Genomic DNA, 23313 nt, shown 5'->3' with positions numbered 1-23313 from the left:
GACCAGCCTGGCCAACATGACGAAACCCTGTCTCTACTAAAAATACAAAAATTAGCTGGGCATGGTGGCGGGCTCCTGTAATCCCAGCTACACAGGAGGCTGAGGCAGGAGAATCGCTTGAACCCAGGAAGTGGAGGTTGTAGTGAGCCAAGATCAGAGCACTGCACTCCAGCCGGGGCAACAAAGCAAGACTCCATCTCAGAAAATAAAAAATAAATAAAAATAAAAATAAATAAATAAATAAATATTGGAGAATGAATAGAGTATATTTCAGAGTTGGTGTGTGGCTGGGCTGCTGCAGTGGCCAGCATGCTCTCAGGGGGACCTCTGGGGGCCTTCCTCTCTGTCCCTGAGTTCCCTAACCTCTCCTGCCCATCGTCATCACTGCCATCCTAATCCCTAACCACATTCTCCTATCCCTGCCTCTCAGGCCTGGTTCTCAGGACACAATGTTTGCATCACCCACACCCCCGGCCCTGGGTCACAGGGCTCAGTCCCTCTATGCCTTCATACCCGCTTTGTAACCCCTGACTCTACCCGTCTTAGAGACCAGGCTCAGTGAAAACTCCCACAACCAATGACAGTACCTGTGGCGTGGGAAGCCTGGAAGCCCTTTCGCTGGACCGAGTTATCTGAGTAGAAGCGCAGGAACATGCGGCTGCCTGTGGCCAGGACGGGCTCCGGCTTCTTGCTCCCACAGAAGCGGCCGAGGACGGGGGCCTTGGCGTCTCGCCCGTCAAACACCTCCAGGTGGTCGTAGGCACACTCAGGCTGGGACTCGATGTCCATCTCCATGAAGGTCTAGGGGGATGAGGAAGGAGCACAGATTAAAAATTTGCCTGGAGGGCAGGTGGGGCGAGGACGGGGGCCCCAAACCTAGGCCTCACGGACACCCATGGGAGCGGCCACAGCTGGGGATGACAATGAAGGAGGGCCCAGGAATAGGGCAAAGGCAGGGATGCCCCTAACTTATACTGGGAAAGGGGCTCTGTCCAGGCCAGACTTGGGGTCTCCTGGGGATAGCAGGCCTCTGGGCTCAGCCTGCAGCCTATGCGGCTCTGGGCAGTGCCTCTGACCGGGGGTGGCCACACCACATAAGGAGTGGGAAGGGGCCCCTTACCAGCTTGACCCGGTGCCCGGGGGTGCTGGAGATGGCCCACGTGCACTCCTTCTTGCTGGGATACTTGTCAGGCCAGTTGGGGCTGGTGATGGTACCACTGGTGGATGTCACCTTGTGGTCACAGCCGGCTGCAGGGAAGCGAGTGACGGAAGGGGATAGAGAGGGACCCCAAGCTCCAATGCCTCCTGCGGGGAAGGCCCTTCCCTCCTGCCCCCCTCCTTCCTTCCATCTCTTGTCCCATTTATGAAATGGATGGCAGGCAGGCATCATTTATTTTTCATGAGTTTATCTGTGTCTGGGGAAAATCTAGCTGCCTGATTCCTACGAGAGCCTTGAGTGAGGCCCCACATGGCAGCACTCATGAAGCAGCCATCGCAGGCTCCCCTGGACAACTCCTGGACCTTTGTAGGTATTGGGGCACAGTGGTCACATCACCTGTGCCTCTCCATTTTTCTTTTTTTCTTTCTTTTTTTTTTCTTTTTGAGATGGAGTCTCGCTCTGTTGCCCAGGCTGGAATGCAGTGCTGTCATCTCTGCTCACTGCAACCTCTACCTCCCAGGTTTAAACGATTCTCCTGCCTTAGCCTCCTCAGTATCTTGGATTACAGGCATGCGCCACCATGCCTGGCTAAATTTTGTATTTTTAGTAGAGATGGGATTTCGCCATGTTGGCTAGGCTGGTCTCACCACCTCAGGTGATCTGCCCACCTTGGCCTCCCAAAGTGCTCGGATTACAGGCGTGAGCCACTATACCTGGCTAATTTTTGTATTTTTAGTAGACACAGGGTTTCACCATGTTGGCCAGGCTGGTCTTGAACTCCTGGCCTCAAGTGATCCACCTGCCTAGGCCTTCCAAAGTGCTGGGATTACAGGCATGAGCCACTGCACCCGGCTGACCTGTGCCCCTTCTTGAAGCTGTCATCCACTGATCTCCAGCAGCCTGGACAGTCACAGGGGACTTTGACACCTGACTCAGTTCTCCCCACCCCCACTCCTGCTACCCTCCCAGGTGAAGTCAACAGACACATAATGGTCCACCCAAGACAGCCTCTCAGTTCCTTGAGGGCTTTGTCATCATCCACTGTTTCTCCACATCACAAACACATCACCCCTCTGTGGCCACTTCCTGTTCCTTGGGGTGCTCAGGACCCACCTTCCTGACCATGGTCATTCGGCTTCATTAAAATTAAAAAACAAAAACAAAAACGGGTTCTCACTTTGCTACCCAGGCTGGAGTGCAGTGGTGCGATCATAGCTCACCATAGCCTTGAGCTCCCAGGCTCGAGTGATCCTCCTGCCTCAGCCTCCCAAGTAGCTGGGACTACAGGCATGCCACCTGGGTAATTTTTTTCATTTTTAGTTTTTGTAGAGATGGGGTCTCACTATGTTCCCCACACTGATCTCAAACTCCTGGTTTCAAGCGATCCTCCTGCCTCAGCTTCCCAAAGTGCTAGGGTCACAGGCATGAGCCACTGTGCCCGGCTGGCCTCTTAATTTTAGAGAGACCTCCAGGGTCTTGATCTTTCTATTCTCTCCCAGTATTTCCTCCTCGATTGACTTAACTGACTGCAGGGCTGACCACCCAGCCTGCTCCTCTGCACCCTGCGTGGCCCTGCATCTCCGGTTCTGCACAGCACCATCTTAGAAAACCCCACCTGTGGCTCCAGCCTCACCTGGGCCCCCAGACCACTTGACACTCTTTGGATTTGGCCTTTACCAGCTCCATCTCTCACCTCCTTAGTAACTGCTGCAAACATCCAGCCTCGTCCTCAAGCTACTGTGTCAGCTCCCAGTGGTAGACCACCTCTCTCCTATCTCCTGAGAAAGCCAGGGCCCTCCACTATGAATGGTTTCAACCTCCGGACTCCGACCTGCAAACCCACCTGCCCTGCTGCCCTGCAGCCTCAAGTGTCCCTCCTCCCCGTCAGGATGGACTGCCCTTCCGGGAGCTGCAGCTCATTGCTGCTTACACCTGGGAACCCTCACACCACAAATGATCCAGCCTCACGCTCTCCCTCAGCTCTGCAGCCTCAGAACCTTCACACATCCTGAAAGAGCTCTCCCAGGCCCCTCCAGCTACAGCCCATCCTCTCTCCTTTTCTTTCCAGCTTGCCTTCCGGAACACTTGCTACAGCCACTCTCACTGCTGATCTGATCTCCTCAATCCACGGCAATCTGACTTCTGCCTCTGAAAAGCATGGCTTCCCCGACTCGATTTTCATTTTTTTTTTTTTTTTTTTGTAGCGGGGGGTGGACAGGGTCTTGCTCTGTTGCCCAGGCTGGAGTGAAGTGGCGTGATCCTGGCTCACTGCAACCTCCGCCTCCCAGGTTCAAGCAATTCTTGCACCTCAGCCTCCCAAGCAGCTGGGACTACAGGCTTGCCATGTTGCCCAGGCTGGTCTCGAGCTCCTGAGCTCGGGCAATCCGCCCCCTTCAGCTTCCCAAAGTGCTGGGATTATAGGCATGAGCCACCACGCCCGGCCCCAACTCAAATTTAAAAGCTGATGATCATTATTCATGATCATGTCATCGGACAGGTTTCACTTGGGGAAAGAGGCGGCCAGGCACTATGGCTGGTGGGGAAAAGGATGGGCAAGATACAGCACGAGAGCCCCGAAAACAGGGCCTTTGCAAGTCCCTGGTGGAGGCAGGTGAAGCTCCTGTCTACCCACACTTGAACCATGAGCTGTCACAATTACCCATCAGTGAGTTCACACAGCCCCCTGCCCTCCCTTTTTGCGCTCTGGCCTGCCATGCCCCCTGTGTTCCTTGCACACCCATGTCTCTCCCCAGCTAGGCTGCAATCTCCATGGGAATAGAGGGGCTCCTGTCTTGAATTCCCTACAGATCTTTGCAAAGTGCTGGGTCCTCTGTAGGAATCAGGAAATGCTTAGGGATCTGTAATTAACCTACCACCTGAGTAAGAAACCACACGTGCTTCTTAGGTGAATCAGCAGATGGAAAGGTAAACAGTCCATCTTCTCCAGGAGCTTCACCCTTGTCCTGGGTATTTTATGGATTCTGTTTTTTACCAAACCATCTTTTGACACAAGGGAGTACAGAGGCAGAATACAGTTTAGACAACATCAGTATAAGGTCCCCTCTAGCTAGTTCCATGACTCAGGAACTGTGTATTTGGGAAGCCTGAGGTCACAGGGTTGGAAGCCCTCGACTGTCCACTGGTTCATTGTTGAGGCCTTCGGTTCTGTGTCTGCTTGTGAGCAGCGCATCTGTTTATACCTGGGTTGTCAACCTAACCAGGGTAAGAAGAATCACTTGCCAAGCATGGTGCTAAGGGCTCAGAGCCATGTCTATAAAGCTTAGTACCTTGCAAGGTAGGCGTCATTTTTATTAATTTTAGTTTTTGAAATGGAGTCTTGCTCTGTTGCCCAGGCTAGAGTGCAATGGCATGATCTCGGCTCACTGCAACCTCTGCCTTCCAGGTTCAAGCAATTCTTCTGCCTCAGCCTCCTGAGTAGCTGGGATTACAGGTGCGTGCCACCACACCCGGCTAATTTTTTATATTTTTAGTAGAGATGGGGTTTCATCATGTTGGTCAAGCTGGTCCTGAACTCCTGACCTCAAGTGATCCGCCCACCTTGGCCTCCCAAAGTACTGGGATTACAGGCGTGAGCCACTGCGCCCGGTCCTATCATTTTTTATCATTTCATGGATGAGGAAACTGAAACACAGAGAGGTTGAGTGACTCACCCAAAGTCACACAGACGTTCAGTGGTAGTGGCAAGTCTATGTTGTGCTGCTGGGATTGGACACACCCAGCAGGCAAGGGCCACAGGGGAATCCCTGACTTAGAGCGGGCCTGTGAGGTATCAAGTCCCAGGAGGTATTAGGGGATACTGGTGATGCCCTGAGAACTGTTTTTATTTTGCTTTATGTATTTATTTATTTATTTCTTCCCAGTCTGTCACCCAGGCTGGTGATGCCCTGAGAGCTGTTTTTATTTTGCTTTATTTATTTATTTATATTTTTATTTGTTTTTTCCCACTCTGTCACCCAGGCTGGAGTGCAGTGGTGTGATCTCGGCTCATGCAGCCTCAGCCTCCCCAGACTCAGGTGATTCTCCCACCTCAGCCTTCAGGGTAGCTGGGACTACAGGCATGCACCACTACACCCAGCTAATTTTTTGTATTTATTGCAGAGATGGGGTTTCGCCACGTTGCCCAGGTTGGTCTTTAATTCCCGGGCTGAAGCAATCTGCCCGCCTCAGCCTCCCAAAGTACTGGGATTACAGGTGTGAACCACTGCGCCGGCCTATTTTACTTTATTTTTAGTTTCAAAACCTGTTTAAAAATAAAATAGAGACAGGGTCTCACTATGTTGCCTAGGCTGGTCTTGAATGCCTGAGCTCAAGAGATCCTCCCGCCTCGGCCTCCCAAAGTGCTGGGATTACAGGCATGAGCCACCGCGCCTGGCCTAGAGCTATTTTTAAATGTGTGCAGGGCTTCACTGCCAGGAAGGCAGTGGCCCTGTTCTGAGCATCCCCAGGGGTTATAAGTGTGACCGATAATGGTAACAGATGCCACTGTGCTTGCGGTGAGCCAGGCCCTGCTTGGGGCATGTCAAGCTCCCAATGCCCCTCTGAGGTGGGTACTATTATTATTATCTACATTTTACGCAGGAGCAAATCAAGGCACAGAGAGGGTAAAGAGTCACTCAAAGGCACACAGCTAGCGAAGCAGCAGGGCTGGGCCAGGCCACCTGGCTCTGGAGACTGTGCTCTTACCCACTATCCTTTCTTGCCTCTGTGCCAGTGGGAAGTCACAAAGAGACTTGGACATTTTAAGAAGCGCAAACTAGAAAAGTCTGAAAATGAAGCCTCGAAGCAGCCGTGAGCTCCTCCTCTCCTAATGTGGGCAACAGAAGTGAGCGTGTGACATTGCAGGAGGGGGAACGATGGGGCCTCAGAGATCACTCGGGCCCCAGAATCTAAACGGAGGCCGACAGAGATGACCCGCTGGCCTTCCACTGCCAGCAGCGGGTCCTTCAAGCCCAGACGCCCCTGGCATGCAGCCCGTACCTTCTTTGCAGTCGTGCTTGTTGTCATGGAGGACGAAGCCACTGCGGCACTGGCACTCATAACTGCCGAACGTGTTGACGCAGTCCTGCTGGCAGCCGCCGTTATCCTTGGAGCACTCGTCCTTGTCTGCAGGGGAGCAAATAAGGGCAGACGCTGGGTCTGTGCAGGGCTGAGGTCTGGACGCCCCAGGGGAAGTGGAGGCCTGGCTGGGCTTTCTCCCACCGGGACAGAGCAACAGCTGGCCAGAGCTGGCCAGGCCAGGCGGTGGGGAGTGGGAGGCCAGGCGACAAGGGGGTCCAAAGGGGCGTCCAGCAGGACCAGCTGAGTGGGGCCCAGCTGTGGGGAGAGGAGGACGGGGGTCCGAGCGGACCAGCATGGGTCACCATTACCTGCTTACTGGACAGATGGACAAGTGGAAAAACAGACACATGGACAAGCAGACTGCAAGAGAAAGGAGCAGGACGCAGGGGTCCCTCTTTTACTTCACAACAGGAAATGTCACAGACACCATCAAAATGGGAGGGGGTAGGGCACGGGGAAGGGTCCCCGGTCCGCGGACGGGCACAGTGGGGAGAAGAGAGCACCAGTTCTGTCCGGCCAGAGGGAGGTGGGCCGGAATGGCAGAGTGGAGGTGGGGGGTGGGTGGGCACCGAAGCCCCCATCCCATTCCGTCCAAGGTGAGGTTCCTGAGTAACAAGGGGTCCGGGAGGCCTGGCAGGCCTCACTGGGGGGTCCGGTTTCTTTTCTGCACTCGGAATTTGAGCTGGTGGGGGCGTCCCCGAGGGGGCTGCAGAGCTGGCCTCTTTTCTGAAACGAGAGAGAGAAGGAGAACAGGGACCAAGGGGTGGGGGTGGAGGGCAGGGGCCAGGGAGGGACAGCAGTGAAAACCAGACCCAGGGCCTCCGAGGTGGGTCCGAGGGCAGGGTGGGACGGGAGGGCAGGCGGACATACATGCGGGGTGGCCATGTCTGGGCGCAGCCAGGGCACGGAGGGCTGGGTTAGCAGGGGCAGAAGGCACAGCGACGGGACAGAGACAGAGCCTGTGGCAGGAGAAGGCCTGGAGGGACGGCACGCATAGCCCACTAGGTGTGCATTGCATCAGGGAAGGAGAGAACTGGGGAGTCGTCGGTGGAGGGGAGCAGTACTTGGGAAGGGCTGGGAGAGCTCCACTCTGGCTCTCATTCAGGCGGCAACATCTACAGAGTGTGTTAGACAGACACACACACTCACAAATACACCTGCAGACCCAGTGCATGGATGTACTGTTACCCAAATGTGGCAACACAGGTGCTGGTCCACAGGCACACACATACATATGCACATGGTATACACTACCCACATATGCACAGACACACAGCTCCAATACACCATGCAAATACAGATACAGACACAGCCAACTACACACACATCCTCACTTGCCCGCCCAGCCTGTGTACAGGTGCATACAAAGAATACACACTCTGCACTCCCACCTATGTGTGAGGAGGCACACACAGATATCAACGCACAGACAGGCACAGACACACCCAGGGACAGGACACATCTGCACACACAGGTGCATGGACACCTAGACCTGGATACAACGTCATGTGTAAAGGCAGAGATGTAGCTCATTAGCAGATGGCTCGCAGAGGGGCAACGGCCACGTGTCAGAGACCCACACATACACTCACACGACAAACACACAATCTGTGCCCCAAAGCACAGAAGTGCACATGGTCACGGGTGTGTGTGCCACAGCCACATACACTCAGGTCTGTCTGTGGTCACTTGGGGGATGGTGTGCATGGCATAGAAGCGGGCATATCCAGGGAAGAAGGTGAGGGATCCCAGTGGACTCCCAGAATTCCCGAGATGAACCATGAGGTGGAAAGATGCCTGCTGGCATTGAACTGGCCAGGCGGGGATCTGTGCAAGGGGGCCTATTCCTGATCCCCATCAGGACGGGGGCCCAAGGGCTGGAACATCGGCTTCCAGAAGGCCCTGCTTCTCCAACCCATGACCAGGTAGGCTAGACCCCGAGGGGCCATAGGAACCCAGGCCAAGAGGTGGAGTCCCCAAGTCCTTCTCAAGGGTTCTTGCTCAGTTAACACATCAGAGGGGGCCTGATCAACAGCCCTCCATGAGCTGCCTTTGAATCAGCCCTGCAGAAAATGTGGGGGTGAAGGGCACCCTGCAAGCCATCCTGGGGTTCACTGAGGACATCTCCAGTGACTGTGCTAGAAGCTTTGGGGGACCCGGCTTACAGACTGAGCAAAGTCTTCGCTCCATCCCTTCCTCACATGTGTGCCCTAGAAACCCAGCCCAGTGCCTGGTACACAGCAGGGGTAAAATTACACCTGCCAAATGCAAATGGACAGGTACGTGAATGGCTGGATGAATGAGTGGGGGAAAGTGAGTCCTGCTTCAGTGTCCGGGGCAGGAGTGGGCAGCCTCACCTGGGAGCTGGGGGGAGCAGGTTGCAGGGGGGTGGGGTGGAGGAGGTGGGCATGGGCCCAAGCAAGGAGGTGGCACTCACCCTACAGTGCCCAAATGCCCCGGAAGGTGGCAGGGGTCAGACTGAAGGTCTTCAGGCTCTTTCTTCTCCTTCTTGGCTTAGGGTCTCCTCGGTGGGTGTCCCAAAAGTCCAAATAGCCCCCCTTCTCGGGGGCCAGAGTCAGATGCCCCAGGCCCTGAGGGCTGAGCCTCGATGCCCCCAGTGGGGGTCCTCTGCAGGTTTCTTGTGCGGTGGGGCAATGTGTGTGCACATGTGTGTGCGTGTGGGCGTGTGTGTCTCTGTGCAGGGCTGAGGGTGGGGCGGGCATAGTGTCGACCGGGGCATGGGGTAGAGCAGTAACTCCAGGCCTGACAGATGTGAGTGTCGGTCCCCTGCCCCCTCCAAGACTGGAGCAACAGAAGGGCAGAAAGAGACGAGAGTAAGCAGGTAATGGTTTCCCGGGGCAGAGCCTGCCCCTGAGCAGGTGTTACATCCTCTCAGCCCTCTGGCGAGCACCTCTTAGGAGTCCCAGGTGGGCACAGGGAAGGAAGAAATTGGCTTGGCATGGGGAGGGTCTCAGCAAGCGGGGGCTGGGGGTAGGAGGTCAACGGGCAGAGCAGGGTGGCTGGCAGTGCCAAGCAGGGAGCCAGTGCAGGGGCAGGTGCATGGCATCCAGGGGTCAGGCAGGGGTGCAGGGCAGCCACAGAGGGGGCTTGAGGATGCAGGACCCTGGGCGAAGGAGGGGAGAAGGAAGGCAGCATGGACTCAGCCGTGGGCATCCTGCCTTCCTGCCTATTCCCTGTCCAGCCCAGCAGGCAGGCTCGGAGTGAGGATCCATGGGCCTGCTCCAGCCAGACCCTGACCTCCCTCTCTCCCCAACTCCACTCCATTCATACCCTTCACTGCATGGGCCTGTGTCCTGTTACCTCTGGGGACCACCAGCTACCTTACAGCCTCACCCCAGGGTGAAGGGATGAGTGATTCACAAAGAAGGGGAGATCTCCTGGACCCGGAGGATCAGCTCAGAGAGGCTGGGCCAGGGGCTGCTGATCACCCCTGAGACCACCCGAAGATGGGGCCATCAAAGGCCCAAATGAGGCCAAGGGACTGGAGCCCAGGCCTTAGGTGGGGCAGCTGTCAATCAACATGTGCTAATTGGATCTGAGTTCCTGCCCACTGGCTCAGCGGAGTCCCAAGGCTTTGGTATTGAAGGAAGCAGGTGACTCATCCTTCTCCTTTTTAAAAAAAATTTTTAGAAACAGGGTCTGGAGTGAGTGATGAGATCATTGTTCATTGCAGTCTCAAACTCCTGGGCTCAAGCAATCCTTCTATCTCAGCCTCCTAAGTAGTTGGGACTACAGACACACATGACTACACCCTGCTAATTTTAAAATTTTTTATAGAGATGGGGTCTTGCTATGTTGTCTAGGCTGGTCTTGAACCCCTGGGCTCAAGTGATCCTCCCACCTCAGCCTCCCTGAGTGCTCGGATTACAGGCGTGAGCCACTGCACCCAGCCACTACTCATCTTTCTGAAGGCCCCAGTGTGAACCTATCGACTCATCTTTCTGAAGGCCCCAGTATGAACCTATGTGGCTTGTAGAGGGTCTGATTAGAAGTCTGCCACTGCCAGAAACTCTGCCCCACACAGTCCAAGGCAAACACCTGCCTCTCCTCCATCCACCCACATTCTTGAACTGCCTGTTCCTAGGACCTGCCCTCTCCCAGGCCTTGGCTTGTACAGCTCCTGACACCTGGAATACCCTTTTCTTCGCTTCTGGGTGCTGATTTCTGAATGCTTATATTCTACCCATCCTCAGGCCCCAGTCATTACAACCCTGAGGGCTCAGGAATAATGGGATTTGGATATCAGAAGGGCTGGCTTGATGGGGGAGGGAAGTGGTGGGGAGCAGGGGGCAGACTCTGCCTGCCTGGCACCAGGGAGGTCTGGGGAGTACAGGGGTGCAGGGGCAGGGAGAAAGGGAGCACTGTTCTCCGAGGAGAGGCGGGGCTAGGAGCTGGGCAGTCCGGGGATACCTGAGAAGAAGTGGGCCTTGAAGCCCTTTTTGGACACGGTGTTGTCGGACTTGAACTCCACGCGCATGTTGTTGTACTGGGAGGTGATCACCTCCGGCTTCTCAGAACCACAGAACTTGCCATGCAGCTTGGAATCGGCTGTGAGTCCACTGCGCACCTCCACGAAGTCGTACTTGCACACCTGCAGGGGAGCCCAGCTCCAGGCCTGCCTCCTCCAGGAAGCCTCTCTTGACTACTTCCGCCCTTGGGAAGCTCTCTGCTCTGCACATCCTTTAGCCTTGACTTAGCTGCTCCCCATCACTGGATCCTCCTGTGCTCCCCAAGCCAGCCCTAAGCCTTCCCTTGCTCCACACCCCTCCACACTTCCTCCCACTTGCCACATGTTCCTCCACCCCCTTCGGGGCCCTCCCTCCTGTGTTTCCCGAGCTGAGAGCAGTCTCTCCTTGACATTTGCAGAGTGTTTCTGCTGGGCCTGCTCTCAGAGGACATGAAGCAGGCATCGAGCTGAATGCCCACGCCTCACAGCTTCCTGTCCCACCTCAGCCCCCGGTGGGCACTTACATCATTGCCCTCTGTCTCGAAGAAGTCAAACTGCAGGGAGATGCGGTACTGGGTGGGGGCCACCAGCTGCCAGATGCAGTTCTTGTTGGGGGGGTACTCCTTGGGCCAGCCTGGGCTGGTGATGGAGCCGTTGAGCTTGGTGAGGAATCCGCCACAGGCAGCTGCAGGGACAAGGAAGGTGGCATCATCTGCGGGGAGCCCCTGCCATGGGAAAGGGCTGAGACGTGGGCTGGGAAGCAGTAAGGAGAAGATGGGGAGCCTGTGGATTCCCCAAGGCTCAGGGACCTGTGTCTGGTCCCTCTGGGGCAGACGGGAGGAGGCAGGGTGGGTTCGGTGTCTTCAGGGGTGAGCCTGTAGGGAGGAGTGGGGGAACTAAGGGGTCATAAGTGTGGCCATTTCTATCTTCTCTGCAAATGAACAGGCCAAGGATCTGCCAAGAGGGAGTGAGGGGAGTGAGGGGCTCAGGGAAAGCAGTTTAGGGAGGGGCGGTCCTGGGAGGTGCAGGAAAGGGAGCGGCTCAGGGGCACGGCAAGATTGGCCTAGTGAGCTGGAGCCATTAGCCTCAGAGTGCTGTCCCCAGCATCTCAGGACCACGCGTGGAGAGGCAGAAACAGTGCCTGTCCCACAACAGGGGTTTCCCAACCTGTAGATCATAACACCTTAGTGGGTGGTGATATCAATTAGCAGGTCAAGATGGTCATTTACAAAAAAAAACCCAAAAAACCACACAGGAATGAAAAAACAAAAGAAACCCAAAGCCAGAATGCAGCCTACAGGGGACAGTGTGTTCTTGGGGTTGCAATGTGACATGTAGTTCTTATCCATGAGCTATGAAAAGAGTGTTGGGGTATCCATCTAGCTTTTCCAGGAAGGGGTCTGTCCAAGGGCATAAGAAATCTTGGCAGTGACTCAAGCCTCTGATCGCAGCACTTCGGGAGGCCGAGGCAGGAGAAGTATTTGAGGCCAGGAGTTTGAGACTAGCCTCGGCAACAAAGTAAGACCCCATCTCTACAAAAAAGTTTTAAAAATTAGCTGGGCAAGGTGGTGTGCGCCTGTAGTCCCAGCTACTTGGGAGGCGAGGTGAGAGGATTGCTTGAGCCCAGGAGTTGGAGACTGTGGTGAGCTAAGATTGAGCCACTGTACTTCCAGCCTGGGTGACAGAGCAAGAGCCTGTCTAAAAAAAAAAAAAAAAAAAAATCTGGGCAGGTGGGCTGGGGCCAGGGAGAGAACAGGGTCGGAGGCAGTCTGGGGGCACTCACCCTCACAGCGGCGCTTGTCTGGGGCCAGCTCGTACCCGGGGTCACAGCTGCACTTGTAGCTACCCAGGGTGTTGAGGCACCGCTGCTCACAGCCCCCGCGGTTGGGCCGAGAGCACTCGTCCACCTCTGTGGTGGGAAGGAAAGGGTGTCACAGACCCCAGGCAGGGGCCTGGTCGCTCTTCCCACCTCTGCTTGGGAGTCAAGTCCAGGGTCCCTCATGCTTCTTATGACCACCCCTCACCCCCATTCAAGGGAAGAAATTGGCTGTGAGCCTCACTTGTCCACTCAGCCCCAAGACCCACCCAGCTCCCCAGTGGCTGGAACCCCACAGAGGGACCCCACAGAGCCTTCCTTCTGAGCACATGGACTGGGCTGGTATCTCTCATGTGCTGTTCCTTGACTAAGGACCCCTCTTTCATTTCTCCATCAATCCTTATGTGAAGCCTGTGGCGGACGGACTGTTACTGTGCCCATTTTACAGATGAGAAACTGAGGTTCAGGGAGAATATCTTGCCCAAGGTCACACAGGTAAAAAAAAACCTCCAACTGCCTTTTTTCCTCCCTGAGTCCTACAGCAGGTCCTGCCTCTAATCCACATTGGGGGACCTCTTCTCCCCAGCTAGCCCTGAGCTTCTTAAGGGCACATCCCTGGGGTCTCACTGGCATCCATATGCCTGCTAGAGTCTCCGTGTTGAATGAGTGAATGAAGAAGGAATGAAGGTCACGGAGCAACTTGGGGCAGGGGAGAGTAGGAGAGGAGGCACCTTTGAAAAAGTTGACGGCAAAGCCCGCTTTGTTAATGGACCCGTCAGAGACGAACTTGAGCCAGAGGCGGCTGGATGTGCTCTTGATGTCATCAGGCTTCTCGTAGCCACAGTAGCGCCCGATGAGGGTGCTGCTCTCACTGTGCCCGTCACGCACCTCCAGATAGTCGTAGGCACAGCTGTCGTGGCGCTCAATCTAGGCATTGAGGCTTCATCAGTGGAAGGGGCTCTGGCTGCCAGAGACCCACCCCCAGGGAGCCCAAAGAGAGGCAGCTGTCCCAGGGAGCGACTGCAGGATTCAAATGTCAGATCACAGGGCCGATGACCTACCTCAAAGGACTGGAATGTGAGGCCCACGTGGAAGCCTTCAGACACCTGGATCCGCCAGATGCAGACTTTGCTGGGCCGGTAATCATCTGGGTAGTTGGGTGATTGAATGTGGCCATAGTCCTTTTTCACATCACCCCCGCAGATGGCTGTGGGGACACAGGATAGGGTGGGAAGGGGTGGTGAGTCAGCATGCTCTGCCCTGCTGGGGAGCTCTTTTCCCCACTCCTCCAGTCCCTCCCACGTCCCCCAGCTTTTCAGTTCCCCACCAACCCCCCAGTCCCAGGCAATCCCATCATTCTCTCTGCTTCTTCCCTTGGGGACCCACGGTCTTGCCCCTCAGGTGCCAGGAGGGATGTTCTAGGATGCCCAGAGACCTCCTATCTGACCCCTCCTGCCCACCGCCTTCCTCAGTACCTTCGTAGACTGCAAAGAAGCCCTTTCCGACCCAATTGCTGCTGCTGCGGAATTCAACCCAGAGGCGGCTGTCAGTGGAGACGATGGGCTCAGGGATTTTGGACCCGCAGAAGCGGCCTGCACAGACAGTGTGGATGAAAGAGTGGTGAACCCCGAGGATACCCCCTATAGAGGCCCCACCTCTCCAGGAGGCGTGGGTGCTTGGGCCCTGATCTGTGGCCACCCTACTTCACACATTCTCAAGACTGTACACCCTCCGGTTGGCTTCTGTCTGGTCCAAAGTCCAGCTTGACTTTGGAGAGCCACAGACCACTTGAGGGATAGGATATGAGTCTATTTCTAGGAGGAAAGGTAGATCTTTATTTTTCATTTTATCTTATTTTATTTTTTTGAGATGGAGTCTCGCTCTGTCACCCAGGCTGGAGTGCAGTGGTGCGATCTCAGCTCACTGTAACCTCTGCCTCCTGGATTCAAGAAATTCTCCTGCCTCAGCCTCCCAAGTAGCTGGGACTACAGGCATCTGCCACCATGTCCAGCTAATTTTCATATTTTTAGTAGAGATGAGGTTTTGCCATGTTGGCCAGGCCGGTCTCAAACTCCTGACCTCAGGTGATCCACCCACCTTGGCTTCCCAGAGTGCTGGGATTTCAGGTGTGGCCAAGGTAGATCTTTATAATGTCCAACTATATATGTGTTCTATTTACCTTTCTAAAGAGCATATTACCATCATTATTTACCTTTTCTTATTTGATCTCTACGCAAAGAAGAGACCAAATTAGAAATAAAATCAGAAATATAATCAGAAATAAACATGACCTTCTTTACACATTACAAACTGCCCCCACAGACATGCTTTTATTTGTTCGAATGCCAGGGATGCCCCAGGACCCTAAATAAATCCCAGAATCTGGGGACTACATCAGAAAATGTCCACTTTGAAATAAAAATGAATAAGAATCAACATAAGTGGATGAGGTCGGCCATCTGTGGAATTCTTTGTAGTCAAGAATCAACTAGGAATGAGTTGTGTTCCTAATAAGGCCGGTGTTTCCCAACATTCAGTAAGGGACAGAGGGTGCTGGCCCAGGAATGTAAGTTATGAAAAAGAAACTCCCGTCTTGGAAAACCCTAACACGTCTGCGAGAGGAAGTGTTGTGAGGCCAGCTGCTTTGAGTGACCAAAAAGAAATATTTAAATATCGGAAACTGGGGTGAAAATAGAGGTTAGCAAGATCTGTCTGGCTGTTTTAGGCGCAGGCTGAGGAGAAGAGGCTCTGTTGCCCACAGAGTGGTCCTGAGCTCCTTATGATCATGTCCAGCTAGGAGGAGATTCATATAGCTCCTCGGGCTTGCTGCAAATACCCTCTAGGATCACCTGCCTCCCTTTGCCCTAATTCTAGGTTCATTAAAGCACCTTCTGTTCTGTGCTTCTGACCCACTTATTCCCACTGACTCACCTCCTGCCCCCTACCCTCCTTGGGACAAAGTATCCTATGCAAACAAAGTCGGGCCACGGCACCCACTGTGCAGCCCTCGGCAGTGAGTTAGTTAGGAGATGGGCTGGCAGGTTATGATGACTCTCTTTTGAGCCAGGCTGCACTGTGGGCACTCAAAAACCAGAAGGGCAGACAGAAAAAAACAGTGGAGCCTGTGAAAGTGCCCAGATGAGGAAGAGAGCCTGGGGCCACGTGGATGCACAGAACAGCCTGTCTGTCTCTCTCAGTCAATTCCGATGACTCCTTGCACCCACTGGGTGACAGCCGACTTCACAGGGAGGCCCAGAAGACTGCACTGGGGACTCTGAAGTCCAGATAGAGGACAGGACTTGCCTAAAGTCACACAGCAAGTGAGCAACGCAGCTAGCTGGGACTAATGATGCCAGGACTCCTGGCTCCCACACCAGGATGTCATCCCTGGCCAGTGTTGGGCCCTGGAGGGAGATGAAGAGTGTGATGAGGGTGGTTCAGAGAGGGAATCAGCATGGAGGGGGCAGGGGGTGGCTGGTGCTGTTACCTCGGAGGGGCGCCTTCCTCCAGAAGCCATCTCGGACCTCCACGTAGTCGTACCAGCACAGGCGGCTGCGGTACAGGTCCAGGGATGTGAAGTTCAGGATTATCTAAGGCAACAGGGGAGGAAGAAGGTTAAGCTGCCCTGAACATCGCACCGGCCCTCTGTCAGCCCCATGATGACCACCGCCTGCCTTACGCGAGGCAGGTCACCCTGGGTGAGAGTTAACGGGCTCCCGAAAGGAGCTGCTGGCACAGAACCGCCCCTCCTCCACAGTGGTCTGCGTATGGTCAGCTTTCTTCCTAGAAGGCCCAGGAGGAGGAGAAGCCATCACTTTGGGTAGAACCCCTGGCTCCAGCTCTCTTCATAGTCAATTAGATAACACAACCCACAACACCTTCAAGAGGAACTGGTCTCCACAGCGGGAGGAAGGGCCAAGGGCTGCCTGAGGGTACTGGGGGGTCTGAAGTAGGGACGAAGGGTCCCAAGAGGAGAGGCAGGGGGAAAGAAGGGCTGAGTCACTAATCATCACTTTTTATTTTATTTTATTTTTTTGAGTCAGGGTCTTGCTTTATCACCCAGGCTGGAGTGCAACGGTACAATCACAGCTCACTGTAGCCTCCACCTCCCAGACTCAAGCTATCCTCCCACCTGAGCCTCCCAAAGTGCTGGGATTACAGGAGTGCGTCACTGCGCCCGGCCCCATCATTTATTGAAGGCTGATTCTGGGCGGGGGGACACACTAACTGCTGAGAGGACACCAGATCTGAATCTGTCCCTGTCCTCAAGGAGCTCCCAGCTTAGGGAGGGATGAGACATACGCATGAGAAAGCTCAGACTCCAGTCACAACAGCCTGGGTGTGAATCTCCACTCTGCATTTCCTGCTGTGAGTTATCAAGCAAACCACATAACCTCTGAACCTTTGCTATGTCCTGCGTGCAATGGGGAGAAGAGTCCCTACCCTGACATCACACTTCCAAGCCACAGGCACTGTCTGTCCTGAGCACCTCATTTCAGGCTCCGAGCTCAGGAAATGCTCGCTCGCTACTGGAGGAATGTGACACCTTGGTGAGTACCAATTCTCCTTAGCAGATGGGCATTTTAACAGGTAGAGAGTTTAACAGTTTCCCTCCATTTCCAGGGGGAAACCACTTCCTCGGTAGGTTCCAGAGTGGGCCCAAAGCCTGTCATGTATTCAGAGTTCCAACAAGTAGGGATTCCAGGGATGTGTTCGCCGTGACCTGCGAGGCCAGTGCAGCGAACACTCGATGGTCTCAGGGGTCTCCCGCTCTGGGAGAGCTGGGTTCTCCACTAGAGAAGGGGACAGTCTGCCTCCCTTGTACCTTCTTGGAGAGTTAGAGGCAGAGTGGAGGCCAGGATGAAAAAGATTCCAAGGTGGGCACTGACAATTGCTGTCTGTAGCCAGGGTCAACCGGCTAGTCGGGGAGGAGCTCCTGGCTGCCAGTCACTCTGACATGGGCCCTATCAGAATACCTGGTGATTCCAATATCCGCCTAGAGAACCCTTCCCACTTCTTGGCTGCTCAGTTCTGTGACCTCCTCTCTCCACCTCTCTGGACCTTCCCGGCCACACACCAACACGTCACGACTTGCAGGCCGGCTTCATCAAGAATTGTCTGCCCCTCCACAATCTCGGTTTCTAGGGCTCCACTCTCCATTCAGTTCCCAGTCTTTCCCTCAGTTCTCATCACTACGACCTTCAAGCCACTGCACCTAGGGCAATGCCACTGCCGGTCACCCCCATCTACTCTCTCTCCTTACCCAGCTTAGCTCCACAGCCCCTCCTTTTTCTTCTATTCTTTTTAAAAAATTCTTACAAGAGTTTAACTATATTTATTTGGGGGGTCTTTTATTAATTGTGGTATTCTGTGATATAATTGAGTAAGATCATGTTTTTGAAAAGTACACTATAGGCTGAACGTGGTGGCTCACTCCTGTAATCCCAACACATTGGGAGGCCAAGGCAGGTGGATCACTTGAAGTCAGGAGTTTAAGACCAGCCTGGCCAACATGGTGAAACCCCATCTCTACAAAAAAATACAAAAAAATTAGCCAGGTGTGGTGGCATGCACCTGTAATCCTAGCTACTTGAGAGGCTGAGGCAGGAGAATCACTTGAACCCGGGAGGCAGAGGTTGCAGTGAGCCTAGATCACGCTGTTACACTCCAGCCTGGGTGACAGAGTAAGACTCTGTCTCGAAAAAAATACAAAATAAAATAAAGAAAAGCCCACTATATATTACTCTTGGTTATTATTATCGTCATCAAAAGTTATTGTTACTATGATAAGTCCTGGCATTTTGAAACTCTGAAGACGCAAGTCTGTTCTAGCTCTTGCGATGGAGTAGATGGTGTCTCATCACCTAATCTTTTAACTTTTTAGGAAATGACCAAATGTGTACCAGGCATGGTAGCTCACACCTGTAACCGAGCACTTTGGGAGGCAGAGGCAAGGGGATCGCTTGAGTCCAGGAGTTTGAGACCAGCCTGGGCAACATAGTGAGACCCCATCTCTAGAAAAATTTAAAAATTCGCCAGCTATGGTGGCATGTGTCTGTAGTTCCAGCTATTAGGAAGGCTGAAGTGGGAGGATCGCCTGAGCCTAGGAGGCTGAGGCTCCAGTGAGCCAAGATTGTGCTGGCTCACTGAATGGAAATTTGGTTTTATTTTTATATATAAATACATATTATATAATGTATAAGATATATATTATATAATATATAAGATACATATTATATAAGATATATAAGATATATTATATAATATATAAGATATGTGTGTGTATGTGTGTATATATATCTATATATCTATATCTATATCTATATCTATATCTATATCTATATCTATATCTATATCTATGTATCTATCAGTAGAGACCTGCAGGGGGCGACTCAATAATTAAATTGACAGAAATCAAGACAATGGCATTCTAAGCAGCCATAAAAATGACTGAGTGCTGGCACGGAACGGGCGGGCACAATTCATTGCTGAGTGCAAGGTATATTGCAAAAGACCATATACATGTGCATACAATTCCTTTTTGTCTTGTATATATATACATACATATATACACATCCATGCTTACATGCACATGTATACCTAGAAGGGTCTGGAAGGAGATACCAGAAAGTGTTACCAGTGCTTAGTCACCTGTGAGGAGTGGGATCTGGAGGAGGGTCTAGGGGAGAAAATTCACTTGTTATTTTACGCATTTCTAGATTGTTCAAAAAGTTTGTTTACTGTGTGCATATGTTATTTGTATTTCTAACAAACAACAAAAACAAAGGAGTTGCTGGATGGAAGAAGGGATGCAGAGGGCCGAGTGAGGGCGCTCTGGCTCCTGACTCACACCCTCTACCACTCCTCCACGTGGCCTCCCTGGGCTTGCCAAGCAGTTCTGCTCAGCAGCTGTGCTGAGGACAAGCGCCGCTTTCCTTCATCCTTAGAAGCAGCCTTGGCTGTGTCTGGGGAGGATGATGTCAAAGCTGCTGAGGAAGAAACCACGCCCAGCTGGCAGAACCCCAGAGCACCCACCCGAGACCTCCAAAGAAGCAGGAGGAAACAGAGGTCATATCACTCAGGAGGAAGAAACCTGCAGTGGCCGAGAGAGGCATGCTACAGAGAGGCCCAGTGATGGCTATATTGAGACTGGAGGTGTCAAATTAAGAGTTGTATTGGCTTCTGTCATGTGGAAACAGCTGTGCTGTGGTGGCAGGGGCAATGCCCTTTGCCAGAGAAAGCCTGGCCAGCCCCACCGCTTCCGGGCTGGTGACTTGGGCCTGTGGCTCGGCTTCCTTAAGCCTCAGTGTTTTTGTCTGAAATTGAGATGGGGCCGGGTGCAGTGGCTCATGCCTGTAATCTCAGCACTTTGGGTGGCTGAGGTAGAAGGATCGCTTGAGCCTGGGAGTTTGAGACCAGCCTGAGCAATATAGTGAGACCTCATCTCTACAAAAAAATTAAAAAATTTGCCGGGCATGATAGCACATGCCAGTGGTCCCAGCTACTCAGGAGGTGGAGGTGGGAGGATCACTTGAGCCAGGGAGGTCCAGGCTGGAATGAGCCATGATCACACCACTGGGCAACAGAGCAACTCTGTCTCAGAAAAAACAAAATAAAACAAAACAAACCCAAAACTGGAAATGATCATAATGGCTTCACTGGGGAGTTGGGAGGATTCAATATGGGGTGCAGAGTCTCCTGGTGCACCCTGAATATAGGAAATACTCCTCAAGCTTGCTGCATGCTGGCAGGGGAGAAGTAACAGGACACCTCACTTCTGGCCACAGTGTGCCAGTTAAGCATCTTGCCCCTTGGTGACTCACTGTCTGGCTTCAATCTGACCTAGCTGCATGATCTTTAGGCCCATCAACCAGTTCCTCTGTGCCTCCATGTCCTTCTTTATAAGAGGGTAATGATGATACTATCTGCCTCCTTAAGGGAGTTCAATTCGTATATGTGCAAAATTTACAAGTGCCCAACACAGAGTAAGCACTCAATAAATGTTAACTTTGCTAGTAAAATGAAGTTTGCTTAAGATTTTTTGGTATTTGGAATGGTTAAGACTAGAATCCTGGAATTAGAGAGAAATAGGGTTCCTGGGGAAGTGGACCAGGATTTCTTCATTTAAAAAGATTACGGGGCCGGGCGCAGTGGCTCAAGCCTGTAATCCCAGCACTTTGGGAGGCCGGGATGGGCAGATCACGAGGTCAGGAGATCGAGACCATCCTGGCTAACACGGTGAAACCCCGTCTCTACTAAAAAATACAAAAACCTAGCCAGGCAAGGTGGCGGGTGCCTGTAGTCCCAGCTACTCGGGAGGCTGAGGAAGGAAAATGGCGTAAACCCAGGAGGCGGAGCTTGCAGTGAGCTGAGATCCGGCCACTGCACTCCAGCCTGGGCGACAGAGCGAGACTCTGTCTCAAAAAAAAAAAAAAAAAAAGATTAGGGACTGGGCTGGGCGCGGTGGTGGCTCACGCCTGTAACCCCAGCACTTTGCGAGGTCAAGGCAGGCAGATCACCTGAGGTCAGGAGTTTGAGACTAGCCTGGCCAACATGGCGAAACTCCATCTTTATTAAAAATATAAAAATTAGCCGGGTGTGGTGGCACGTGCCAGTAGTCCCAGTTATTCGGGAGGCTAAGGCACGAGAATCACTTGAACCCGAGATGCAGAGGTTGCAGTGAGCTGAGATCACACCACTGCACTCCAGCCTGGGCAACAGGGCAAGACTCTGTCTCTAAAAAATACAATAAAATAATTAAATAAAATTAAAAGATTAGGAATATAGGAAAGATAGCAGCAGCTAACATTAGTTGGGTTCTCACTATGTGATAGGTACTACTCCAGGGACTTTATGTATAATAATTTGTTTAATCCTCATACCTTTATCAGGAGGAGATGGTTTTTTGTTTGTTTGTTTTTTTTTTTTTTTTTTTTTTTTGAGATGGAGTCTCGCTCTGTCGCCCGGGCTGGAGTGCAGTGGCCGGATCTCAGCTCACTGCAAGCTCCGCCTCCCAGGGTTTACGCCATTCTCCTGCCTCAGCCTCCCGAGTAGCTGGGACTACAGGCGCTCGCCACTTCGCCCGGCTAGATTTTTGTATTTTTTTAGTAGAGACGGGGTTTCACCGTGTTAGCCAGGATGGTCTCGATCTCCTGACCTCGTGATCCGCCCGTCTCGGCCTCCCAAAGTGCTGGGATTACAGGCTTGAGCCACCGCGCCCGGCCGAGGAGATGGTTTTAAGAAGAGAATCATGGTCAGCAGATCAAACATGATAGCACCTCCCTTGTGGTAGGTACTATCGCCAGGCTCATTTTATAGTTTATAGATTACAGAGGCTCGCACTTGTAATCCCAGCACTTAGGGAGGCCGAGGCAGGTGGATCACCTGAGGTCAGGAGTTCGAGACCAGATTGGCCAATATGGCGAAACCCTGTCTCTACTAAAAATACAAAAATTAGCCAGGCATGGTGGCATGTGCCTATAGTCCCAGGTACTTGGAAGGCTGAGACAAAAGAATTGCTTGAACCCAGAGGTGGGGGTTGCAGTAAGCCGAGATCACGCCACTGCGCTCCAGTCTGGGCAACAGAGTGAGACTCCATCTCAAAAAGTATATATGTAGATAGACGGGGAAACAGAGGCACAGAGAGGTTAAGCAACTTCCCCAAGACCACACAGCCAGTACATGGCACAGCTGTGAAGTCAAACTCAGGCACTCTGGCTCTTAAAGTTACAGCCTCCACCAATCCTCCACATGGCTTCCTTGGGCCTGCCAAGCAATTCTGCTCAGCAACTGTTGAAGGACAAGTGTCCATTTTCCCTTCATCCTCAGAGCCCCACACCCTTCAAGACGCAGAACTTGGGTAGGATCCAGCACAGGCTTTGCAGAGAAGGCAGGGATCCCTTTGGCCTGGCTGGGGATGTGGAAGTCAGGGAAGGCATTAAGAATTTGGGTTGGGCTGGGCGTGGTGGGTCATGCCTATAATCCAAGCACTTTGGGAGGCCGAGATGGGTGGATCACCTGAGGTCAGGAGTTCGAGACCAGCCTGGCCAACATGGTGAAACCCTGTCTCTACTAAAAATACAAAAATTACCGGGCATGGTGGCACACGCCTGTAATCCCAGCTACTTCGGGAGGCTGAGGCAGGAGAATCGCTTGAACCCAGGAGGCGGAGGTTACATTGAGCTGAGATCGTGCCATTGTACTCCAGCCTAGGGGACAAGAGTGAGACTTCGTCTCAAAAAAAAAAAAAAAAAAAAAAAAGATGGTGAAACTGCGTCTCTACTACAAATACAAAAATTAGCCGGAGGCAATGGCAGGTGCCTGTAATCCCAGCTACTAGGGAGGCTGAGGCACAAGAATTGCTTGAACCCGGGGGGCAGAGGTCAAGGTGAGCTGAGATCATGCCACTGCACTCCAGCTTGGGCGACAGAGTGAGATTCAGTCTCAAAAAAAAAAAAGAATTTAGGTTGGACCTTGAAGAACAGGTAGCATATCAGGAGGCAGGGATGGGAACGAGGGTGGATACTGCCAGCTCTAAAAGTTCTTATCTTCTTGGCTCCTCTGCAAATGTTTGATCTGCTGACCATGATTCCCTTCTTTTTTTTTTTTTTTTCTTTTTTGAGACTGAGTCTTACTCTCGCCCAGGCTGGAGTGCAGTGGCACGATCTCGGTTCACTGCAACCTCCATCTCCCGGGTTTGCGCCAGCAATTCTCCTGCCTCAGCCTCCCGAGTAGCTGGGACTACAGGCATGCACCACCACGCCCAGCTAATTTTTGTATTTTTAGTAGAAA

The 23313-nt window shown here is 52.9% G+C and overlaps 1 protein-coding gene across 2 annotated transcripts in view; it reads right to left on the bottom strand.

Moving 5' to 3' along the window:
• The window catches only part of BMP1 (bone morphogenetic protein 1), a 50567-nt gene that overhangs the window by 6801 nt on the left and 20453 nt on the right, over positions 1–23313 (bottom strand). The window contains exons 9-18 of one of the 2 annotated variants that reach the window (XM_010365357.2): positions 16010–16112; positions 13998–14114; positions 13584–13729; positions 13254–13449; positions 12490–12615; positions 11231–11391; positions 10670–10850; positions 6158–6283; positions 1121–1248; positions 588–801 (exon numbers count right to left, since the gene is read on the bottom strand). In XM_010365357.2, coding sequence (XP_010363659.2) covers positions 588–801; positions 1121–1248; positions 6158–6283; positions 10670–10850; positions 11231–11391; positions 12490–12615; positions 13254–13449; positions 13584–13729; positions 13998–14114; positions 16010–16112 — 1498 coding nt within the window. Of the gene's footprint in view, positions 1–587; positions 802–1120; positions 1249–6157; positions 6284–6599; positions 6965–10669; positions 10851–11230; positions 11392–12489; positions 12616–13253; positions 13450–13583; positions 13730–13997; positions 14115–16009; positions 16113–23313 lie in introns of those variants that run through there. The other variant, XM_010365358.2, reaches the window with a different exon arrangement.

Source organism: Rhinopithecus roxellana, chromosome 9 (assembly GCF_007565055.1).
Source record: "Rhinopithecus roxellana isolate Shanxi Qingling chromosome 9, ASM756505v1, whole genome shotgun sequence".
Lineage (NCBI taxonomy): Eukaryota > Metazoa > Chordata > Mammalia > Primates > Cercopithecidae > Rhinopithecus > Rhinopithecus roxellana.
This window is presented reverse-complemented; position numbering and strand designations above follow the sequence as displayed.